This window comes from Trifolium pratense, linkage group LG2 (assembly GCF_020283565.1).
Source record: "Trifolium pratense cultivar HEN17-A07 linkage group LG2, ARS_RC_1.1, whole genome shotgun sequence".
Lineage (NCBI taxonomy): Eukaryota > Viridiplantae > Streptophyta > Magnoliopsida > Fabales > Fabaceae > Trifolium > Trifolium pratense.
In genome coordinates, this window is record NC_060060.1 from 31,223,998 (window position 1) to 31,246,251 (window position 22,254).

General features: G+C 31.1%; 3 protein-coding genes across 3 annotated transcripts; all 3 read left to right on the forward strand.

Moving 5' to 3' along the window:
• The first annotated feature begins 910 nt into the window (after positions 1-910).
• LOC123903723 (laccase-14-like) lies at positions 911-3,712 on the forward strand. Its single transcript, XM_045953303.1, has 6 exons — positions 911-1,051; positions 1,144-1,295; positions 1,732-1,976; positions 2,108-2,224; positions 2,495-3,451; positions 3,582-3,712. The coding sequence occupies exons 1-6, from the start codon at positions 911-913 to the stop codon at positions 3,710-3,712; spliced, it is 1,743 nt and encodes a 580-aa protein (XP_045809259.1).
• Positions 3,713-5,342: 1,630 nt separating this feature from the next.
• LOC123905456 (laccase-14-like) lies at positions 5,343-8,482 on the forward strand. Its single transcript, XM_045955059.1, has 6 exons — positions 5,343-5,483; positions 5,574-5,725; positions 6,386-6,630; positions 6,743-6,859; positions 7,167-8,120; positions 8,352-8,482. Exons 1-6 carry the CDS (start codon positions 5,343-5,345, stop codon positions 8,480-8,482), a joined length of 1,740 nt encoding a protein of 579 aa, XP_045811015.1.
• An 8,447-nt stretch (positions 8,483-16,929) lies between these two features.
• On the forward strand, positions 16,930-22,212 carry LOC123908010 (beta-xylosidase/alpha-L-arabinofuranosidase 1-like). Its single transcript, XM_045958504.1, has 7 exons — positions 16,930-17,671; positions 18,780-19,067; positions 19,552-19,721; positions 19,820-19,917; positions 20,213-20,563; positions 20,830-21,240; positions 21,463-22,212. The coding sequence occupies exons 1-7, from the start codon at positions 17,225-17,227 to the stop codon at positions 22,032-22,034; spliced, it is 2,337 nt and encodes a 778-aa protein (XP_045814460.1). The 5' UTR covers positions 16,930-17,224; the 3' UTR covers positions 22,035-22,212.
• Positions 22,213-22,254: the final 42 nt, after the last annotated feature.

The window sequence follows — 22,254 nt, forward strand, 5'->3', positions numbered from 1 at the left end:
AACGGTCCAATCCACAAGGGCAAAAATATAAACGGACAAAAAAAAATTGATCTTAAGTCCCTGCAGACAGCAGGTTAAATAAGTCGGTCCGCAGACCTTGGCCAATATATCCAGCTCTAGCCGTACGTCTACGATACAGCTGTTTTCTCCAAATAAATAAAAAAGGATTATAAGTTGTCTGCTGCAAATTTTAAATTTTGTCTTGTCAAACAAATAGATGTAGAAATTACTTTTAATGTATATTTTTAATATAAAATATTTATATAAGGTAATTGCTTTTTAACAAGAGTATAAGGTAATTAGTTTATAGGTGCAGAAACTAGTTTTATCTTATAGTTTTTAATACGAAGTATCTATTGAATTTTCATAATAAGATTTTTATATAAGCTAATTAGCTTTTTGGTAATGATGCTGTTCCTTTTAAAAAATTCAGTTCCCTTCTATATGAATTTTAATATTCATAAAGAATAACCCCAACAAGGGGATACTATCTCCCTCTCTTTTTCTTTTCCTTGTCATTATTTCTTTTATATATCAAGAAAATTAATAAATTTGTAGAGTCTAATTGACACAAAGGTTAGACATTTTGTTCACATAAGAAACAAGTTTTTCGATATACCTTAATCGGTAACTTGTACATAAAATTTCATTGTAAATTCTTTGTGAGGTTCGTGTATCTCCCCATAATCCAAACTATTTTATTCCAAAAAAAGTAAAAAAATAAAATAGAAAATCAGCATAATCTCTAAAGAAAAAAAAAATCAAATTTTTTATAGAAGGTAAATCACTAAATCTAATATTAGACAGTCAAAGAGCATATATATAATTATTATAATTATAATTTCAAGTATCAACTATATATAGAGGCCATAATTTAGTCAAAATAAAAATATAATTTGAGGCTATAGCAATGGCATATGATCCTAGCCAAATGATGATCACCAACAAGTTCAAGACTCCAGCTTCTGCATTGAGATTTTTGTTACTCTCTGCACTATATTTTCTTCTGATTCATGCTGCAAATGGAAAAGTTCACCATCACAAGTTTGTGGTATATATATGTGCTTCTTTAATTTCTCTTACACTAGTTAATGATGGTGGTAATGCATAATATTTGCAATTAAATGGTTTGTATTTCTGCAGATAAGATCAGCACCTTTCACAAGACTATGTAGTAGCAAGAACATTTTGACTGTAAATGGACAATTTCCTGGTCCAACATTGAAAGCTCATAGAGGAGACACACTTGTAGTCAAGGTTTATAACCAGGCAAATTATAACTTAACAATACATTGGTATGTTGATTTCTAAACCATATAACTTGTACATTTTTCTTTTTTAAGATGATGGGATAAGAAATGCATAATTTTTGAAGGGTTTCTTTTCGTGTCCCTGTGCTTTTTTAATTTTACCCCTTTTATAGGTCGAGTAGCGTGTGTAAAAATGTAAAATCTAGAAAGATACAGTTTGCTACTTAAAGTGTGAACTCAATTCGCTACTTAAGTAGAGAACTATATTATTTTAAAATATTTTATGGGGGGTGTGATGGGTGCAAACATAGGGTTGGGATAAAAAAAATTGTCGTTTGCTACTTAGGTAACAAGCAGGGTATTTAGGAAAATTAGAATGACGCAAGAAAAAATTCCCTAATTTTTTACCTTTCAATAATGCACATCTATGTATGAATCTATACATTGTGGTATGATTGATTGGAAGAGTGTTTGATTGCAGGCATGGATCAAATCAAGTGAGGAATCCATGGTCAGATGGACCTGGATACATAACACAGTGCCCAATTAAACCAGGAAATATGTTCAAACAAATTATAAATTTGTCAACAGAAGAAGGAACAATATGGTGGCATGCACATCAAGGTTGGGCAAGAGCCACAGTTCATGGAGCTTTCATCATTTATCCTAAACGTGGACATACTTATCCCTTTCCTAAACCTCATGCCGAGGTTCCAATTATACTAGGTACTCACTCCTTACGTGTATCAACTTAAATATAAAAAAAAGACTTAAACACAATTTTAGTCCTTTTATATTGGCTCATTTACAAATTTTGGTCCTCCTATTTTTAAACACAATTTCACATCATTTCGAAGGAGAGTGGTGGAAGGAAGATGTTATGGAAGTTCCAAATGTAGCAAACATAACCGGACGACAACCAAATACATCAGATGCATATACAATAAATGGTCAACCCGGTTATCTATACTCGTGCTCCAAAAAAGGTGCATTCCATTCCTATACTATTTTTACATACATTTTTATCAATTTAAAATCTAAACCGTCTAATTTTAATCAGACGGTTCAGAAAAAATGATTCCATCTGACTACATCAATCACTGCATCTAATCCTTTTCTGACACTATTTTTACATACACTTTATCAATTTAAAATCTATACCGTCTAATTTTAAACGGACGGTTCGAAAATAATAACTGCAGCTGACTGCATCTAATCCGTCTAATTTCTTGTGATATTTATAGATACTTTCAAGATGAATGTGGACTATGGAAAAACATATCTTCTTAGAATAATCAATGCAGTAATGGAAGAAGAAATTTTCTTTGCAATTGCAAATCACAAATTAACATTAGTTGGTAAAGATGGATTATACTTAAAACCAATAAAAACAGATTACATAATGATCACACCTGGGCAATCTATGGACATTTTATTGGAAGCAAATCAACGATCTCTTGGTCACTATTTCATGGCTGCAAGACCATATTTTAGTGTTGATGGTGCTAGATTTGATAACACAACTACAACAGCATTACTTGTATATAATAACTCTCACAAACATCACAAAAAAAGTCCAATTCTTCCTAATCTTCCTCCTTACAACAACACACAAGCTTCAACTATCTTCACAAAGAAATTTAGAAGCCTTGCAACAAAAACTCATCCAATAAATGTCCCTAAAAAAGTGGACACACATTTATTGTTCACTTTTTCGGTTAATTTGCTCAACTGTACCCACGATAAACCCTGTAATGGTCCGTTCGGAATGAGGTTTTCGGCTAGTGTGAACAACGTTAGTCTTGTGCATCCGGCCAATATCGATTTTTTAAGTGCTTATTACTATAAAGTCCCTGGTGTGTTTGAAATGGATTTTCCAAAAAAGCCAAAAAGGGAATTCAACTATACAGCTGATGAATTACCAGAATATGTTTTGGGTACATCACCTGGTACTAAAGTGTTGGTTTTGGAGTATGATGCCAGTGTTGAGCTTATATTGCAAGGGACTAATGTGTTAGCAAGTGATAATCATCCAATTCATTTGCATGGATATACTTTCTATGTTGTTGGTTCAGGTTTTGGGAATTTTGATCCAAAACAAGATCCCAAAAATTATAATCTTATTGATCCACCACAAGAAACAACAGTTGGATTACCAAAGAATGGTTGGGTTGCTATCAGATTCAAGGCTAATAATCCAGGTAATTAATTATTCATCCATCAGAATTTATTTTTTTGTCAACTAACGTAGTGATTAGAAATTTTACCATTAATTGAATAAGTGGATTATCTGGAGTTCGAACTCTGACTTTTTTGTTTGATTATGATCAGGTATGTGGTTGCTGCATTGTCACATAGAGAGACATGCTAGTTGGGGGATGAATATGGTGTTTCTAGTGAAAGATGGTCCTACTCCTCAAACACAAATGATTCCACCTCCTAAGGATTTACCTAAATGTTAAGACTTGTAATAATAGTGCTGTTATTTTATTTATGTATCAGAAGAGAGGGGAACAAATAAGAATTATGTACTGTCCTTTGATTTTTATTTTTATTTTTTGGGGTCAAAATAATACAATCATATATATTTTGTAGTATACTCTCTTCTAGACCAGCAATAAAAAAGGTGTTCAAATATTCAAAACTCCATAACAATATTGTTATTTGATCTACGTCACAATAATATATATTGTATATTAAGTGAACTTTTACCTTAATAACAGTACTAGTAAATTGTCTGCTACAAATTTAAAATTTAGTCATGTCAAGTCAAACAAATAGCACTTTGCTGGTTCAGGTTTCATGTACCCCAGTTTATTTTTCTTTTGTACCTTTTTCTTTTTTAAATATATATTATTTATTGAATTTTAATGTATATTGTTTTTTTTTAATATAAATTAGTTTTAATGTATATTTTTAATATAAATTATTTATTGAATTTTCGATAAAGTATTTATATAAGGTAATAGGTTTTTTTTTTTAACAAGAGTATAAGGTAATTAGTTTATAGGTGTAGAAACTAGTTTTATTTTATAGTTTTTAATATGAAATTGGATTTTCATAATAAGATTTTTATACTCCGTCCGGTTCTATATAAGAAAAAATTTGTTTTTTAGACTCATTATAAAAGTTGATGTATCTAGACTAAAATATTATCTAAATACATCAATTTTATAATAAATCTAAAAAACAAATTTCTTCTTATATATATATATAGGATTGGTTGAAGTATAAGTTAATTAGCTTTTTGGTAATGATTTCGTTCCTTTTAAATAAATCAGTTCTCTTCTATGAATTTTAATATCATAAAGAATAATCCCTCTCTTTTCCATTGTCAATTTGTCATTTTTTTTTTATACATACCAAGAAAATTAATGATTTTTGTTACTTTTGATGCCTTTATTTTAATTTTTTGCCACAATACAATTAATTTTTTTTTTTTGATAAGCAAACATAATACAATTAATAATTTATGATCTCATTCCTCTTATTTTCCTCTCTGCAATAAATAATTAAGAATGTTATTGACAAATCAATAATTAATGTTGCACTATCAATCGTTAGTTGGTCCATTAATGATGACTGGTGATTTAATAAGGAGGATCACAATTCAATTTCCCGCAACTGCGATCTAAAAGAGACTGAAACCACTCAATCGGAGGAGTAATAAAATCCATAATTTACCTTCATTAATCGTAGAGTCTAACCAAATGCAACTGACACAAATAGTTAGAACTTTTGTTCACATAAGTTGTAACTTTATTACTTTCAAAATTTCTTAATCGGCAAGTTGTATAGAAAATTCCATTGTAAATTCTCTGTGAGGTTCATGTATCTCCCCATAATATAAACTTTTTTTATTCCAAAAAAAGTTAAAAATTAAATAGAAAATCAGCATAATCTCTAAAGAAAAAAATCAAAATTTTCTCTAAAGAAAAAAATCAAATTTTTTATAGAAGGTAAATCACTAAATCTACTGATTTAATTTAATTAATGTTAGACAGTCAAAGAGCTTAATTATTATAATTATAATTTTAAGTTTCAACAATAGAGGCCATAATTTTGTCAAAAATAAAAATTGAGGCAATAGCAATGGCATATGATCCTAGCCAAATGATGATAACCAACAAGCTCAAGACTCCAGCTTCTACGTTGAGAATTTTGTTACTCTCTATACTATATGTTCTTCTGATTCATACTGCAAATGGAAAAGTTCACCATCACAAGTTTGTGGTATGTGCTTCTTTTATTTCTCTTACACTAATTAATTATGGTGGTAATGAAGAATATTTGTAATTAAAAGGTTTGTGTTTTTATGTGCAGGTAAAATCAACATCTTTCACAAGACTATGTAGTAGCAAGAATATTTTGACTGTAAATGGACAATTTCCTGGTCCAACATTGAAAGCTCATAGAGGAGACACACTTGTAGTCAAGGTTTATAACCAGGCAAATTATAACATAACATTACATTGGTATGTTCATTCCTAAACCATATAACTTGTACATTTTTTTTTTTTTATATATAAACTATAGTTTTTTTTATTATCTTGTAATTTGACATGTACCAAAACTATTTTTCAAAAACAAAAGATTGAGTACATCTTGGAATTTGATATTTGTTGGTGCATCTACGTAAGCTTTGGGCATAATTTGGTGAGCTTCTTTTTCAATATGATTCTTAGAAACCGCTCTTGTCTAAAGTTATCTATTCAATTGAGAAAAAAAAAATTCGGATTTATCTATTTGTTTGGGCTTAAAATTGGTCTTTTAATAATCTCTTCAAGGTGATGGGACAAGAAGGGCATGATTTTTTCAATAAAACACAAACACTCTTTAGATTAGACGTGTTCTAGTGTAGGACATGCGTCGGTGTAAGACACTGACATTTATAATTACATTGAATTGAGTCACTTTTTCAAATTACTATCAGTGTCGACGTATCAATGTTCATATCGTGTCCGGTATCCGTGCTTCATAGTTAGAAATGTTTTTATCTTTCAATAGTCTATGTATGTATGTATCTATACATTGTGCTATGATCAAATTCATTTGTCCTTCACTTGATAACAAATAGTGCACATCTATGTATGTAACATTGTGGTATGATTCATTCGAGGAGTGTTTGGTCGCAGGCATGGAGCAAGACAAGTGAGGAATCCATGGTCAGATGGACCTGAATACATAACACAATGCCCAATTAAACCAGGAAATATGTTCAAACAAATTATACATTTGACAACAGAGGAAGGAACAATATGGTGGCATGCACATAATGGTTGGGCAAGAGCCACAATTCATGGAGCTGTCATCATTTATCCTAAACGTGGACACACTTATCCCTTTCCTAAACCTCATGCTGAGGTTCCAATTATACTAGGTACTCACTCCATATTTTTTTAAAATTTTATGACTTATGACACAATTTTAGTCATTTTTATGACTTATGACTTAAGCACAATTCCTACATTGAAATTTTCATCATTTTAAAGGAGAGTGGTGGAAGGAACAAGTTATGGAAATTCCAAGTGTAGCAAACATAACAGGAGGAGAACCAATTCTATCAAATGCATATACAATAAATGGTCAACCTGGTTATCTATACCCTTGCTCCAAAAAAGGTGCATTCCATTCTTACACTATTTTTACATATGCTTTTACATATTTAAAGTCTGAACGGTTCAGAGATGATGATTACAGCTGATTGCATCAATCTCTGCATCTAATCCATTTCTATCACTATTTTTATATGCTCTTTTATCAATTTATATCTAAATCGTCTAATTTTAATTGGACTGTTCAAAGATGATAAGTGCAGCTGACTGCATCTAATCCATTTCGAATATTAAACTCTACAAATATTTTGTATCAAAAAATTGTTACCTAAACATGAGTTTTTTCTTGTAATGTTGATAGATACTTTCAAGATGATTGTGGACTATGGAAAAACATATCTTCTTAGAATAATCAATGCAGTAATGGATGAAGAACTTTTCTTTGCCATTGCAAATCATAAATTAACATTAGTTGGTAAAGATGGATTATACTTAAAACCAATAAAAACAGATTACATAATGATCACACCTGGGCAATCTATGGACATTCTATTGGAAGCAAATCAACAACATCATGGTCACTATTTCATGGCTGCAAGATCATATTCTAGTGCTTTTGGTGCTGGTTTTGATAACACAACTACAACAGCATTACTTGTATATAAAAACTCTCACAAACATCACAAAAAAAGTCCAATTCTTCCTAATCTTCCTCCTTACAACAACACACAAGCATCAACTAGCTTCACAAAGAAATTTAGAAGCCTTGCAACAAAAACTCATCCAATAAATGTCCCTAAAAAAGTGGACACACATTTATTGTTCACTTTTTCGGTTAATTTGCTCAATTGTACCCACGATAAACCCTGTACTGGTCCGTTTGGAATGAGGTTTGCGGCTAGTGTGAACAACATTAGTCTTGTGCATCCGGATATCGATTTTTTAAGTGCTTATTACTATAAAATCCCTGATGTGTTTGAAATGGATTTTCCAAAAATCCCAAAAAGGGAATTTAACTATACAGCTGAAAAATTACCGGAATATTTTTTGAGTACATCATTTGGTACTAAAGTGTTGGTTTTGGAGTATGATGCTAGTGTTGAGCTTATATTGCAAGGGACTAATGTGTTAGCAAGTGATAATCATCCTGTTCATTTGCATGGATATAGTTTCTATGTTGTTGGTTGGGGTTTTGGTAATTTTGATCCTAAAAAAGATCCAAAAAATTATAATCTTATTGATCCACCTGAGGAAACAACAGTTGGAGTACCAAAGAACGGTTGGGTTGCTATCAGATTCAAGGCTAATAATCCAGGTGATTTTTTATCGATCGAAATTTTTTGTTTGTTAAGTAGTTTAGTAGCTAAATATTTCATCATTAAGGTGAATAAGTGGAGTTTCTGGGGTTCGAACCCCGACTCCTGCATATAAAATGTTATATCCCTATCAACTGAGCTACGCTCATAGGGACACGTTTAATTTTATTTTACTAGTAAGTTTTTTAAATTAAAAAATTATAACATTTTTATTGTTTGATTATGATTAGGTATGTGGTTGCTTCATTGTCACATAGAGAGGCATGCTAGTTGGGGAATGAATATGGTGTTTCTAGTAAAAGATGGCCCTAATTCTCAAACACAAATGCTACCACCTCCTAAGGATTTACCTAAATGTTAAGACTTGTAGTAATTAGTGATGTTATTTGTGTATGAGAAAGTGGAGTAAGATATAGCCACAAAAAAAATAAGAATTATGTAGAATTATTATTGTACTTTGGTTCTTTTTTGGGGTCAAAATTGTACTTATATTCAAAAGTGGAATTGTACAATCAAATTTTGTAGTGTACCCTCTTGGCCTCTTCTAGACCGGCACTAAAAAAGGTGCTCAAATAGTCAAAATTCCATGTTTCACATAATTGAGTGGCCAAAAATAATGAGGTTTAATGTGAATTCCAAAAGGTAGCAGTTCTTCACTTGCATTCCTCACATAGACAAAAATATGAGTCAAAATAATTTAATAGTAATATTTTCTAAAAGTTATTAGTACTATATTTTTGTTATACTTTTATTTTTTTAAGTTTTTTGAGATGATTTTTTGTTAAATTATCGTTATTAAATCATCTTCTCTAACACAATATATTATTATTTGATCTATAATATAAACTAAATAGTAAATTTTTACTTATTAATGGGATCGGAGGGAGTAGTAGTACTGCTCCTATATCCTAGAGACTTTGAGTGAGTGGCAATAATATATAATGATGGAATGTAGTTGAAGAAACAACAAGTGGGGACTGTAAAGGAACTCCAAATGGCTTCAATGCCAATGAAACAATCATCAACCAAACAAACATTAAATATGCAGAATCTGAATCATAATATTATCTTTCTGCTAGTACACCAAAACTGCAAAAAGATAGAATACATGGCCCAATGCTGTTCACTGCTCCACTCTCTATGGTCTCCATAGACCATTACTGCAACTCAGGACACTCATAAAAGTGTTTTGGTTTGAATTCACGAAAACTTACTCTATTTTTTTTCTCTCTAATCAACCGGAACTCTTTGTATGATTTTGAGTGAAAAAATAAAATATGAATGGTTTTGGTTTATACAAGGCCGAAATGGTTAGTGCACTAAAAATGTAAAGGTAAAGGTGTAATTTTAGGAGGGGGGTGAAATTTTCTCAATTTCGCTTGAATGGAAAGAAAGTAAAGCCCATGTGAGGCCCAAGTGATATTATTGTTGAGTCCAATACGAACAGAATGACACCAACTCATATAAAAATTATCAACACACATAATCAATAACAATTAACAATAATAAACAATTAAATCATCATTACATTGTCTATATTTGATTTAGTGATAAGTGTTTTGAGTAGTATGCTAGAAGTTCTGGTTCGAGTCAAGTTTTCCCAACTTCCTGTACTCTCTAGAAGAAGAAGAAGAATGCTACTCATGTAGAAAGACAAATATGAGTGTAAAATATACATCAATAATGAATGTAAATTAATTTTATAAATAAATTGAATCCTCACATATTCTCTAGTTTTATACCAATCCACTCACAACCCTATAATTAGCAAAAGTGATACCTTTCAATTTTTGCTCTGTCTTTTAGTACATCAAACATAGTATAATAAGGAATTGATGCCTATGCATTTGAAAACTACTATCTTATTTGTCTCATTATTAAACCCTTGCCCATAGGTCTATCATCCTTTCCGTCACGCTTAAATGAGCAATTTTTAAAATTAAGTTTTGGCATAACTCATCCTTACAAAACCGGCTTGTAAAGTGAGAATTGCATCTACTTTATATATAAACATATAGTCAGGTCATCTCGCAACTAATGTAAGACTTCTTAACACACACCCTCACGTCCAGCGTTATTGGGCTTGAAACCCGGATATAAATGGTGGATGGCGTGATACTCGAAAGCTGAAATTGAAACACACTCATGTATATGTATATATATGTACCTTTTAATTAGTGGCCAATGACCGAAAATATGATCCGTCTCATTAAAAAAACACATCACAAACACAACTACTAATTCGGATTAGACCATGTAATTTGGAACATGAGACAAACTAACTAAAAAATACTATAGGATGTGGTGGTTTTGCCTACCATTTTATGGAGAGAATCAATCGCTAGTTATATCATCTCATTATCATTGGGTACACAACACGGGTCGTTGCCATTCTTCCAAATAAATTATGGATATAATTGAAATTAAAAGTGCATGTATTGGGTGCAGTCCATTTCTAGATTTGAAGATCCAGCATATAATAATTAATTCATATTAGTTTAGTTAAGTCTGCATGATCATGTGTAAACACACAATAGATGCTTTACATGGGATTGTATATTCTTATTCATAAATTAAATTAAAAATGCTAGCAATGATCTAATAAATAAAAAATGTTTCATGCATGCACATCCACTTTTAACAACAATTTTTATATCATAAATTAAATTAATTATTTATTCAACTGAATTAATCATGTTTTGTAACTTGAGTAATCTGATCTGATATATATAAAACGTGAATATCGATATATCATTGCTTTGGAGTATATCTTCATTTTCGCATGATATAGTAAAAAGAAGACGTTGAATTATGAATATGGATTATCTATTGTCCTTTTTTTTTCCGCTCTCTCTATGCTGTCTATTTTTTTTTTTTTGGTTACAAGACTAATCAAAAAAGAAAAAAAAAAGAGAAACAACAACAACAGAAAAACAATAAATTAATCTCTCAGGAAAGGCTCATCATTTTCTTATTTCTTATCATCACATCTTTATTTAAAGAGGTAATTTTTTATTTCTCTTTTCATATTCACAAAACAAAAATTACACTTCTGTCGATCCGAAGTTGTCCAAATTAAATTGTAGGATATTTTTTAAAAATAAATGTTCCCAAATTATAGGTACTCATAATTAAAGAATATAAGATAATATTATATTACACCAAATAAATACCACCTAACAGGAACGACTAATTGTTGAAGGGTACTTGTCCATGTTGTAACCACTCTTTCCTTAACTAATTTTTATTGGCCAATTACAAGGCAAAATGTATTAAAAAAAGGGTAAATGATCATTTACCCCCCTGCAAAATAAGGAAATTTTCATTTACCCCCTTGCACAGATTTTTTTTCTGTTTACCCCCCTGCAAAAAATAGATTCTCTCATTTCGCCCCCTGGGTGTACAGTAGGACAAGTGACTGTGCAAATTTGCTGACGTGGCTGGTACACATGGAAAAAAATCATTTATATTTATTTTTAAAATCGACGTCAGATAATTTTTTTTCAAAAAAAAAAAAAAAAAAAAAATTTCATACAAAATTTAAAAAACGAATTTTGTTTTTTTTTTTCTTTCAAAATTTTTAAAAAAATTTCCTAGAAATAACTTTTTTTTTTTTCGTACAAAATTATTGAGTTTTTTTTTTTCCTAAAATAAAATAAAAAACGAATTTTCTTATTTTACTCCAAAAATAAAGATTTATTTTCAAATCTTTTTGAATTAAAAAAAAAAACAGAATCTTCGCCGTAATCATTTGCTTCCACCGTCATGATTGTATTTGTCGTCGTCTTCTTCAATCGCCGAAATCATCTTCTACTTCATTATTGTCTTCTGCTTCTTTATATTTTTCTAGTTTTAAGGCAAATGGTTTTGATAGAAGGGGAAAACACCAATAAAACTTGTTTTTCTATTTTATATTTTTTTTTAAAATCTTTTTCTATTTTTTTTAATTCAAAAAGAATAACAAAAAATAAAGTTTTGTTTTTAAAAAATAAAGATTATGTTTTTTTTAATTCAAAAAGTTTGAAAATAAATCTTTAAAATTTTTATTTCGGAGTAAATCTTTATTTTGGGAGAAAAATAAGAAAATTAATTTTTTTTTATTTTGGGAGGAAATTTTTTTTTTGTTGGAAATTTTTTTAAAATCATTTGTATGAAAAAAAAATTAATTTTTTTTGTAGGAATTTTTTTAAAAAATTTTGGGGAAAAAAAACAGAATTTTTTTTATTTTGTAGGAAATTTTTTTATTTTTTTTTTTAAAAAAAAAATTATCTGACGTGGAATTTAAAAAATAAATAAAAATGATTTTTTCCACATGTACAAGCCACGTCAACAGGTTTGCATAGTCACTTGTCCTGCTGTACACCCAGGGGGCGAAATGAGGGAATCTATTTTTTGCAAGGGGGTAAACAGAAAAAAAATCTGTGCAGGGGGGTAAACGAAAATTTGCTTATTTTGCAGGGGGGTAAATGATCATTTACCCTTAAAAAAATTGTTCATGCATGTTAGTTGGCTGAAGAAGATTGAGTTGTTTTCTGGATCACCGAAAAAGCAAGGTCCATATTTCTTTATTAGTTCAATTGACTTATGTTAGTGTAGTAAGATATGGACAAAGATTCATTCATTTGCAGATTTTAATATGTCTAATAAAAAAATATCTGTATATGCTAGCAGACAAATTGTCATAAGAAAATTGAGCTAGATGTAGAGCAGAAGTGTTATAACACTTTACAAGGTTTTCAATAATAAAAAATACTAGTACATGATCATGATACCCCTTTGCACATATTGAAAAAAAATATTAAAAAATTAAAAAAAATCCTTTTTCACATGAATTTGGTCTTGCGTACATTTTTCTTCACCATGATTAATATGAATTAATGTTAAATTATTACATAGGTCCATTTTTCTTTACCATGATTACTATAGGTCTATATGTATATAATTCTCTATAGGATAGGATCATACAAAAAATAAGATCTCCGATTCATAATACTTGTTAGGAGAATCCGAATTACATGCAATTCTACAACCAAAATATATCTATAACTATTTAATTAAAATTAAACGTTTTAAATATATCCTAATTGCAAGACTGCATGTAGTTTTAACCGGGCACAATTTAAATCTAAGGAGGAATAGGAGTTTGGAAGATAATTGGAGGGAATATTCATAATAATGTTAAGAATTCCAGACATAACATTGGCCCATTATTATTACCACGAAAGAGTAGTATACCAGTACTGATATGACTGACACTGCCTACTTGCAACTTGCAACTTGCAACTCATATATCCCTTTCAATTTCCTATAAATAGTGGTTTTTTTTTTTCTTTGTGACTTCAATTTCCTATAAATACTTCTCATTCTCAAATCTGAAGTAATCATGCAATATATCCAAATGAATGAACCACGGATTTTATATTCAATGAGATTTTTTTTTTCTTTCTTTTTTTGGTACATATTCAATGAGATTGTTAATGTCTATAATTTGAGATCTCAAATATACAAAACCTTGCTTTCCAAATTGTTTAATTAACTCATTCAAAATGTGTCAAAAAAATTATAAAAAAAAAACTCAATTCAAAATACTCTTCTATTAACTAATTGTGTAGGAATCAATTAATTGTCATCACAACTTGTTTGCATTGATATCACGCCATATGAAATTTTAAACACTAGTTTTTTTTTTTTCCTTCAAATAATATAGTGGTTAGTTGGATGACCGAGATCCGAACTCCAACTTTCTGTATATATAATGTGATGTCATGTCAACTGAGTTAACTAAACACTTGTTTTATACTAATAAAAACTTAAGTTTTTATGTGTATTAAACTTTTGTCATTTAAATTCTAAAACTAATTAGCATGGATGGGAAATGATGGAAATCTACATATAAAAATTTAACAAATTATATCATGCACTTACTACTATTTTACAATTTAAAATGATGATTTTTAGTCTATCCAAAATTTATAAAGTGAAGACCAAAATTAATTGAAAAGCAAAACGTGTATTTATTAATTTTGACAAATGGATAATGATTGAATGGGTGGTGCTTTACAGGTAGGATATAACTCAGCAATAGGAGTGGTTACTGAATCAATTAGGACCCTACAAAGAGATGGCCCTTCACTCACTTATCTGTTTGTTTCTACAGGCCAGTCCACTGGGTAGGTCCCCTCTCATCTAAACTTAGACTTCACGGTTCATCATCTTATTCTTAGACAAATCATGCTCTCACTTCTGTGTGCATCTCAATGATCATTATCTACACAATTGTTTTTGTTTTCTGTGTACCTCACAATTCTTCATTTTTATTAATTAGAGGATTAGTATATCTCAATAGTGTAGTATATTGTATTGGAAAATAATTTTTTTAGTATAGTTTTTTACCAAAATATATGATTCAAAAGTGTATTTTATCTGTTTTGAATAGGAGAAATGCACTTACCATTATTACAAGGTCATACAGTATTAACAAGTGTTAATAAAGTCATGCTAATAAGTGTTATAAAAAAATTCATGTTAATAAGTATTTGACTATTATAATCGGATGTTGGGCCTACTATTAACACCCTTCCTCGCATTCAGTACAATTGGGCTTGATATGCAGATATAAATGATGGATGACCTAATTTTTCATAAACCTAATAGCACGCGGTCTAACGGATCGTGGAGAAACTCTGATACCATATTAGAATATGAAGTTGGACCTAACTCATCTTATAAAATCGGTTTATAACGTGAGGATTGCCCTCACTTATAAATACATATTCAGACCATCTCACATCGACGGATGTGAGATTCTCTTAAGTTCTCTAAAAATGTTGTTTAAGAATTTCAGAAAAGAATTTTTTTATACCATTAAACTCATAATAATTTTATTATTAAAAAAAATTAATTCAATAAAAAAATTATTATTTTGATGATTCTTGACATATAGTTTTTTTAAAAAATTTGTTTGAGTTGGATTTTTTAAGGTTGCTTAACCCTGTACAAGCACGGGCTTCATGGTCTTCACTTCACTACCATATATTCCTGCTGTCTCCAATGTGTCCAATAAGTTACTGTGAGATATTTTCTTATCTACATTTTAATTATTATTTTTCCATCATTTTCTCTCTTTCTTTTCTTTCTTAACTATACATTTTAATTATTATTCTTCCATCATTTTCTCTTTGTTTGCAAGAATTGAACCACCAACCGAATAAAGCTACTAGTATTATTTTTTGAATGTAGTAATAAAGAAACTGGTCCTAACATACACTCTAACTTTAGAAGGAGTCTATAGTGTAGTATATATCACTAAATTATCATTAAAAAATATTACTAATACTATACACTATCAAAAATTTGAGGACATACATAAACAAATTAACAATCAAACATAGTATTTTTATGACCAAACAGATAACACAAACAAAAGTCACAAAATACGTATACCATTACTTTATACCAGTATCATATACTATCTTCGATTCTATACAATAAAAACTGATGTAACTGAACTAATTATATTTGAACTATAATTTAAATATCAAAAATTAAATTTTAAATATTCCATTTATTTAGGGTTAAATTTTAACCGACAAAAAAAATATTTGTTTCATTTATCATCCAATACAAGTGCTATTGGCTTTTATTATCCATGAAAATGAGACCCTCTAAAATCATTTATTTGATACAGGCTAAAAGCTTCCTAGGTCCAAGTTGGTGAGAAACTCTTACTTAGGCACTTACCCAACACATCACATTTGAGCACATCCAATAATATTTTGACAACACATAAACCATTGTTACTTTTTCTAAAAATTAAATAAAAACTAATTTTTTTCTTCTCTCTCCACTCCTTGTGTCTTCTTTCTCTCCGATCTCTACAACAAAATTTCCACTTCTTCCTCCAAAGAACATATAAAATCTTCAATTGTAAAAAAAAAACACTTATCAAATTTTCAGTCTCTCCTACCTTAATAGGAAAAACTAAAATTTCAAAAGATCAACAAAAAAATTTGAACAGCAACAACACAGATAGATGAGAAAAGTTTGGTAAAAATAAGATCTGGTGAATAATGATGGATCCGAGTTTTCATCTTGAAGAAGAGTCAAATCCCTCGGTTGCTTAGTTCTTTTATATGATGCAAAAAATGAAAATGTAGAAGAGAAATAGACTCTTTTTATTTCATTAGATTTTTGTTGTTTTTTTATTATTGGTTAATGATGATGAACACAAAAATGAAAATGTAGTAGAGAAAATGAGAAGAATGTTGCAGAGATTTTAGAGAAGAGAAGAGACAATGAAAGAGAAAGAAGACGGAAGAGAGAAGGAAAAAAAACACTTTTATTTTATTTTTTAAAATGATAACAATTGTTTATGTGTTGTCAAACTTTTATTGGATGTGCCCAAATTTGATGTGTTGGGTCAGTGCCTAAGTAAGACTTTCTCTCAAGTTGGTATATACTGAAAATTTAATTAAAATAGTATCCCCCAACTAAGCTTCACAAGATTCACAAATTACCTCACTTACACAGAACCCTTTTCATGCAATTATCAATTACTATTATGTTAGGAATCATATATTTTTCAAGAGTACAATATGATACCTTTTATTTTTGTAGCAATATTTTTTCAGTTTTCACAATCTGTTTTACTGAACCCCCAAAACAAACCAAATGCCAAAAAAGTACTCCTCACGTGAATGATTTACCGTAGCAAGCAAATATTGACTTTATTTTATACATAATAATTCACCTAAAATAGTAGAAAATTAATAATAAAAAAACCACCTTGCACGCACTATACAGTATATATAAATCAAACACAGAGACCAAGTTAAATCTTGGTTAGATACATTACAATACATTGATTCTTTCAGTTGTTCTTTTGGCTCTCTGCCAAAAAACAACAACTGCATTCAAAAGGGTCTTTCAAAGTTTCATTTTTTTTTCCCTCAAATAACACACATCACTAAAAAAAACAATGTGTTCATAAAAACAAAAGAACACATTTTTCGTTTAATTCATAGATAATAAACAAAACAAAACAAAACATACCCTTTTGATTGTTTTGTTGTTTTAAGATTTTTTTAGAGTTTACATTACAGTTATGGCATACACTGAAAACAGAGAACCGAAGGTTTTCTCTGTTTCCTCTGTTTTCCTGTGTTTCACAATTTTTTATGCAACAGTTTTATTGAACTGTAACCATGTTTATGGCCAAACATCAACTGTATTTGCCTGCGATGTTGCCAAGAATACGAATTTATCAAGTTATGGATTCTGTGACAAGTCATTGTCGGTTGAAGATAGGGTTTCAGACTTGGTGAAGAGATTAACACTGCAAGAGAAAATAGGGAACCTTGGAAACTCTGCTGTTCAAGTGAGCAGACTTGGGATACCAAAGTATGAATGGTGGTCTGAAGCTCTTCATGGAGTTTCTAACATTGGTCCTGGTACACATTTTTCAAGTTTGGTTCCAGGTGCTACTAGTTTTCCTATGCCTATTCTTACTGCAGCTTCTTTCAACACTTCTCTCTTTCAAGCCATTGGAAGTGTGAGTTTTCTCTTTCTCTCTTTTTTCTTTTTTGGTATTAATCCTCTAGTTCTTAGGGAAGGAGCTCCGATAATCCATAGTTCGGCCGTAAGGTAAGTAAAATCCGGCTAAAAATGGTTTCCAGCAGGAATTAGTATTAATTAGAAGGTATAATCGGAAAAATTTATTAATATTGTATTGAATATTAAAAGGGTAAATTATTGTGAAACAATTTTTTTTACAAATAAGTCCATTATTGTGGGAGAAATGGTGTACATAGAAGTTTTCTTCTATTTTTTTGTTCTTTCTTTCTTGGGAGTAGGGTTGTCAAAAACTGGGAAAGTGTGATGTTGGTGAATAGAGACATAAAAAGTTGTTACTGTAATTTTATTCATTGGAGTTGGTGGATCTTTTTTGAAAATGTCAGATTTTGGTGTAGTTTTGAATGAGAAATGACCCTTTTTTGGTTCCAATCTAAAATTGTACATTATCCATTTAAAAGAAGTAACCATCTTGGTGTGCCACATTTACAAATACTTAGGCCGCTTAAGCATTTGTTCAGGGTTCAATCTCTGAGCTCTCGGGATTAGTTTCCTCAGTTGCGTGCACGAGCCACATACATCTTTGGTTTATAAAAATGGAGTTAAGAGGATATTAGTTGTTAAATTTTGTAGGTTTGAGTATTAATAGTAGGTGGTTTAGCAACGAGGTTAAATGTAGTATTAGTTAGTGATTAAAGAAAGTAGGTGGTAGTTACAACTTACCTGGTTGAATAATTGAATCTGTGTATTTTTCTCATCATCCTTTCTTTATTGCTATTGGCATAAAAGCAAAAGCCTTTTAGGTACAAATGTTAAATTGAGCAAATAGAATAATAAATGAAACACAAATATGGGTGAGTTCTCAGGGTGATCATGCCAAATTTGTACTATCTTTTTTATTTCCAGCTTGCATATTGAATCAAAAGTTAATGTAATTAGTTGGTTTGAATTTGAATCATAAAAAAGTAGTGTTCATTTATTTTGCTGCGAAAGTATATACTTTGTGATAATTATCAATTAGTTAGTTAATTAAAGTTAAACTTAGACACTAAATGATGGTGTTAAGGACTAATTTATGGTAATTTCAGGTTGTTTCAACTGAAGCAAGAGCAATGTACAATGTAGGGTTGGCTGGTTTGACATATTGGTCACCAAATATAAACATATTTAGAGATCCGAGATGGGGAAGGGGACAAGAAACACCAGGGGAAGACCCTTTGTTAAGTAGCAAATATGCAGCAGGATATGTGAAAGGTCTGCAACAAACTGATGATGGAGATTCCGACAAGCTTAAGGTTGCTGCTTGTTGCAAACATTATACAGCTTATGATGTTGATAACTGGAAAGGTGTTCAGCGTTACACCTTCAATGCTGTGGTAATAATCTGTCTACATTTCATTGAAAACTTAAGAAGTTACCTAACTTAAGAAGTTAATGTGATTGTACCTATGAAGAACAACGCACACCAGTAATAATTTAAGAAAATGAATTAATTGAATGTAATCACATGTGCCGGTTTTGGGTCGGTGTTGAACATTGACACGTGTTGGACACCAGACACGCCTTCAATCAGAAATGTCGGTGCTATAAAGGATTATACTATGTAGCACACTGACATTTTAGGTTGAAAGCATGTTCGAGTATCTGAAATATGTCAGGGTCCAACAATGTCGTGTACCATGCTGACAGTTTGACACATGTGATTACATTCAATCGCTTCCATTTTCTCAAATTATTACATATGTTAGTATCAATGTTGTGTTCGATGTTTGTGTCTGTGTCAGTGTTTCGTAGTTTTTGTAAGGTTATGAATGCAAAAACTCATTTTCTGGTACCCCTTTTATTTATTGATTTTGTTAGGTGAATCAGCAAGATTTGGATGACACATTCCAACCTCCATTTAAGAGTTGTGTGATTGATGGGAATGTTGCTAGTGTGATGTGTTCCTACAACAAAGTCAATGGAAAGCCAACTTGTGCAGACCCTGACCTTCTTAAGGGAGTTATCAGAGGCAAATGGAAATTAAATGGGTAATTAGAATTCTCCTAAATCTCATTTAGTTAGATTTCATTATTCATGTTGTTGTCTTTACACCAAGTAATATGAATTTATTATGCGATGAATATAGATATATAGTTTCCGACTGTGATTCAGTAGAAGTGCTTTTTAAAGATCAACATTATACCAAGACTCCTGAAGAAGCTGCAGCCAAAACCATACTGTCAGGTAACAAAATATGAGAAAAAAATTGTACATACATATTCCAATGAAAAGTGCTGGATAGTTTACTGTTCAGGAGTAATCGCGTAAACTGAATCGTAGTATTTAAACACACGTTGTACTCTATAAACATTAAGTTTGATTAGTAGTAAGGTACTGCAGCCGAAGAGATAGGCACATTTGGCCAAATTTTGTGACCAAATATCGTGTGTTTGTGTTTTTCGTATGTTTTTTCTTTTGAACCGAATTGCTGTTCTAACAGTTTACTTATTTTTGCCGTATGTAAATTTTGATTTAACAGGATTAGATTTGGACTGTGGAAGTTATCTAGGCCAATATACAGAAGGTGCAGTAAAGCAAGGGCTTGTGGATGAAGCATCTATTAACAATGCTGTGTCGAACAATTTTGCAACATTGATGCGTCTTGGTTTCTTTGATGGTGATCCAAGCAAGCAACCTTATGGAAAACTTGGTCCAAAAGATGTGTGCACTCCAGAGAATCAAGAGCTAGCCCGTGAAGCTGCAAGACAAGGGATTGTGTTGCTTAAAAATAGTCCAGGATCATTGCCTCTAAGTTCCAAAGCCATTAAATCATTGGCAGTTATAGGACCTAATGCTAATGCTACAAGGGTCATGATTGGAAACTATGAAGGTATCAAAATTTCCTACTTCTGCAATTTGCATAAGTTGAAATATGCTTATGTTTCTATAAACTTCCTCGAATAGTCACACAAGTGCTTATGCTAGTAGATAAGCTCAAATAAGTCAATCCAAACATGCCTTACATATTATGCATAAAAGTACAAAACATATTAACTTGAGACAAAACTTATCAAATGGTTTGTTATTATTGTTGAGGACTTCTTATCTTTAACTTTTGCTTAACATCACATTTGACAAGTTCCTGAAATTTTGCAGGAATCCCTTGCAAATATACATCACCCTTGCAAGCCCTAACTGCGTTGGTTCCTACAAGTTATGCTCCTGGTTGTCCTGATGTGCAATGTGCCAATGCTCAGATAGACGATGCCACGAAGATTGCAGAGTCAGCAGATGCAACCATTATTGTTGTAGGTGCAAATCTAGCTATAGAAGCAGAAAGTCTTGATAGAGTTAACATTCTACTTCCAGGACAGCAACAACAGCTAGTGAGTGAAGTTGCAAATGCATCCAAAGGGCCTGTGATTCTTGTCATAATGTCTGGTGGTGGCATGGATGTTTCCTTTGCCAAAAGTAATGATAAAATCACAAGCATTTTGTGGGTTGGCTACCCTGGAGAAGCGGGTGGAGCTGCAATAGCTGATGTTATTTTTGGCTTCTATAATCCAAGTAAGTCATTCGCTTTTTCCCACAATGTTTGAGGTCACGCCATAATCTCTATTATTACGGAGAATTGCAGTCAAAAACTGCCGATACAGTCTCAATTGTGGTCACATTGTGATCCTGGAGACATAAAAACTTGATGTCGCGACACAGATTGTGGCCACAGACATTATTTAAAATGAAAACGATATACAACATTGACACTAATGGATGATTTTTGTGATGCAGGTGGAAGGCTACCGATGACATGGTATCCACAATCATATGTAGAAAAGGTACCGATGACAAACATGAACATGAGAGCTGATCCTGATACTGGTTACCCTGGTAGGACTTACAGATTTTATAAAGGAGAAACTGTTTTCTCATTTGGAGACGGAATTAGTTTCGGCACGGTCGAACACAAAATAGTTAAAGCGCCTCAGTTGGTGTCCGTTCCTCTAGCCGTGGATCACGAATGTCGTTCCTTACAATGCAAGTCACTTGATGTTGCCGATGAGCATTGTCAAAACTTGGCATTTGATATTCATCTAACTGTCAAGAACATGGCGAAAATGAGTAGTAGCCATACAGTGTTGTTATTTTTTACACCTCCTGATGTGCACAATGCACCTCAGAAACACTTGTTGGGTTTTGAGAAAATGCAATTGGCTGGAAAATCGGAAGGATTGGTTAGGTTCAAGGTAGACGTTTGCAAAGATTTGAGTGTGGTTGATGAACTTGGAAACCGAAAAGTTCCATTGGGAGAGCACATGCTTCATGTTGGAAACTTGAAGTATTCATTGAGTGTAAGGATTTGAAACAAGTCTTCAAATTCTCTACATTGAGTTAGTTTTTATTTCCATTTTTCTTGGTTTCCTTAAAAAGAATTTTTATAGGAAACCAGAAATAAATTTGAGGCAACTGTAACAAAATTCCATGATTTGTAACATTATACTCAAATCACAAATTTGAAATCAAAATCAATAGTTTCTACTATAAGACACTTTATATATGATTTGACCACATATAAGTGTATTG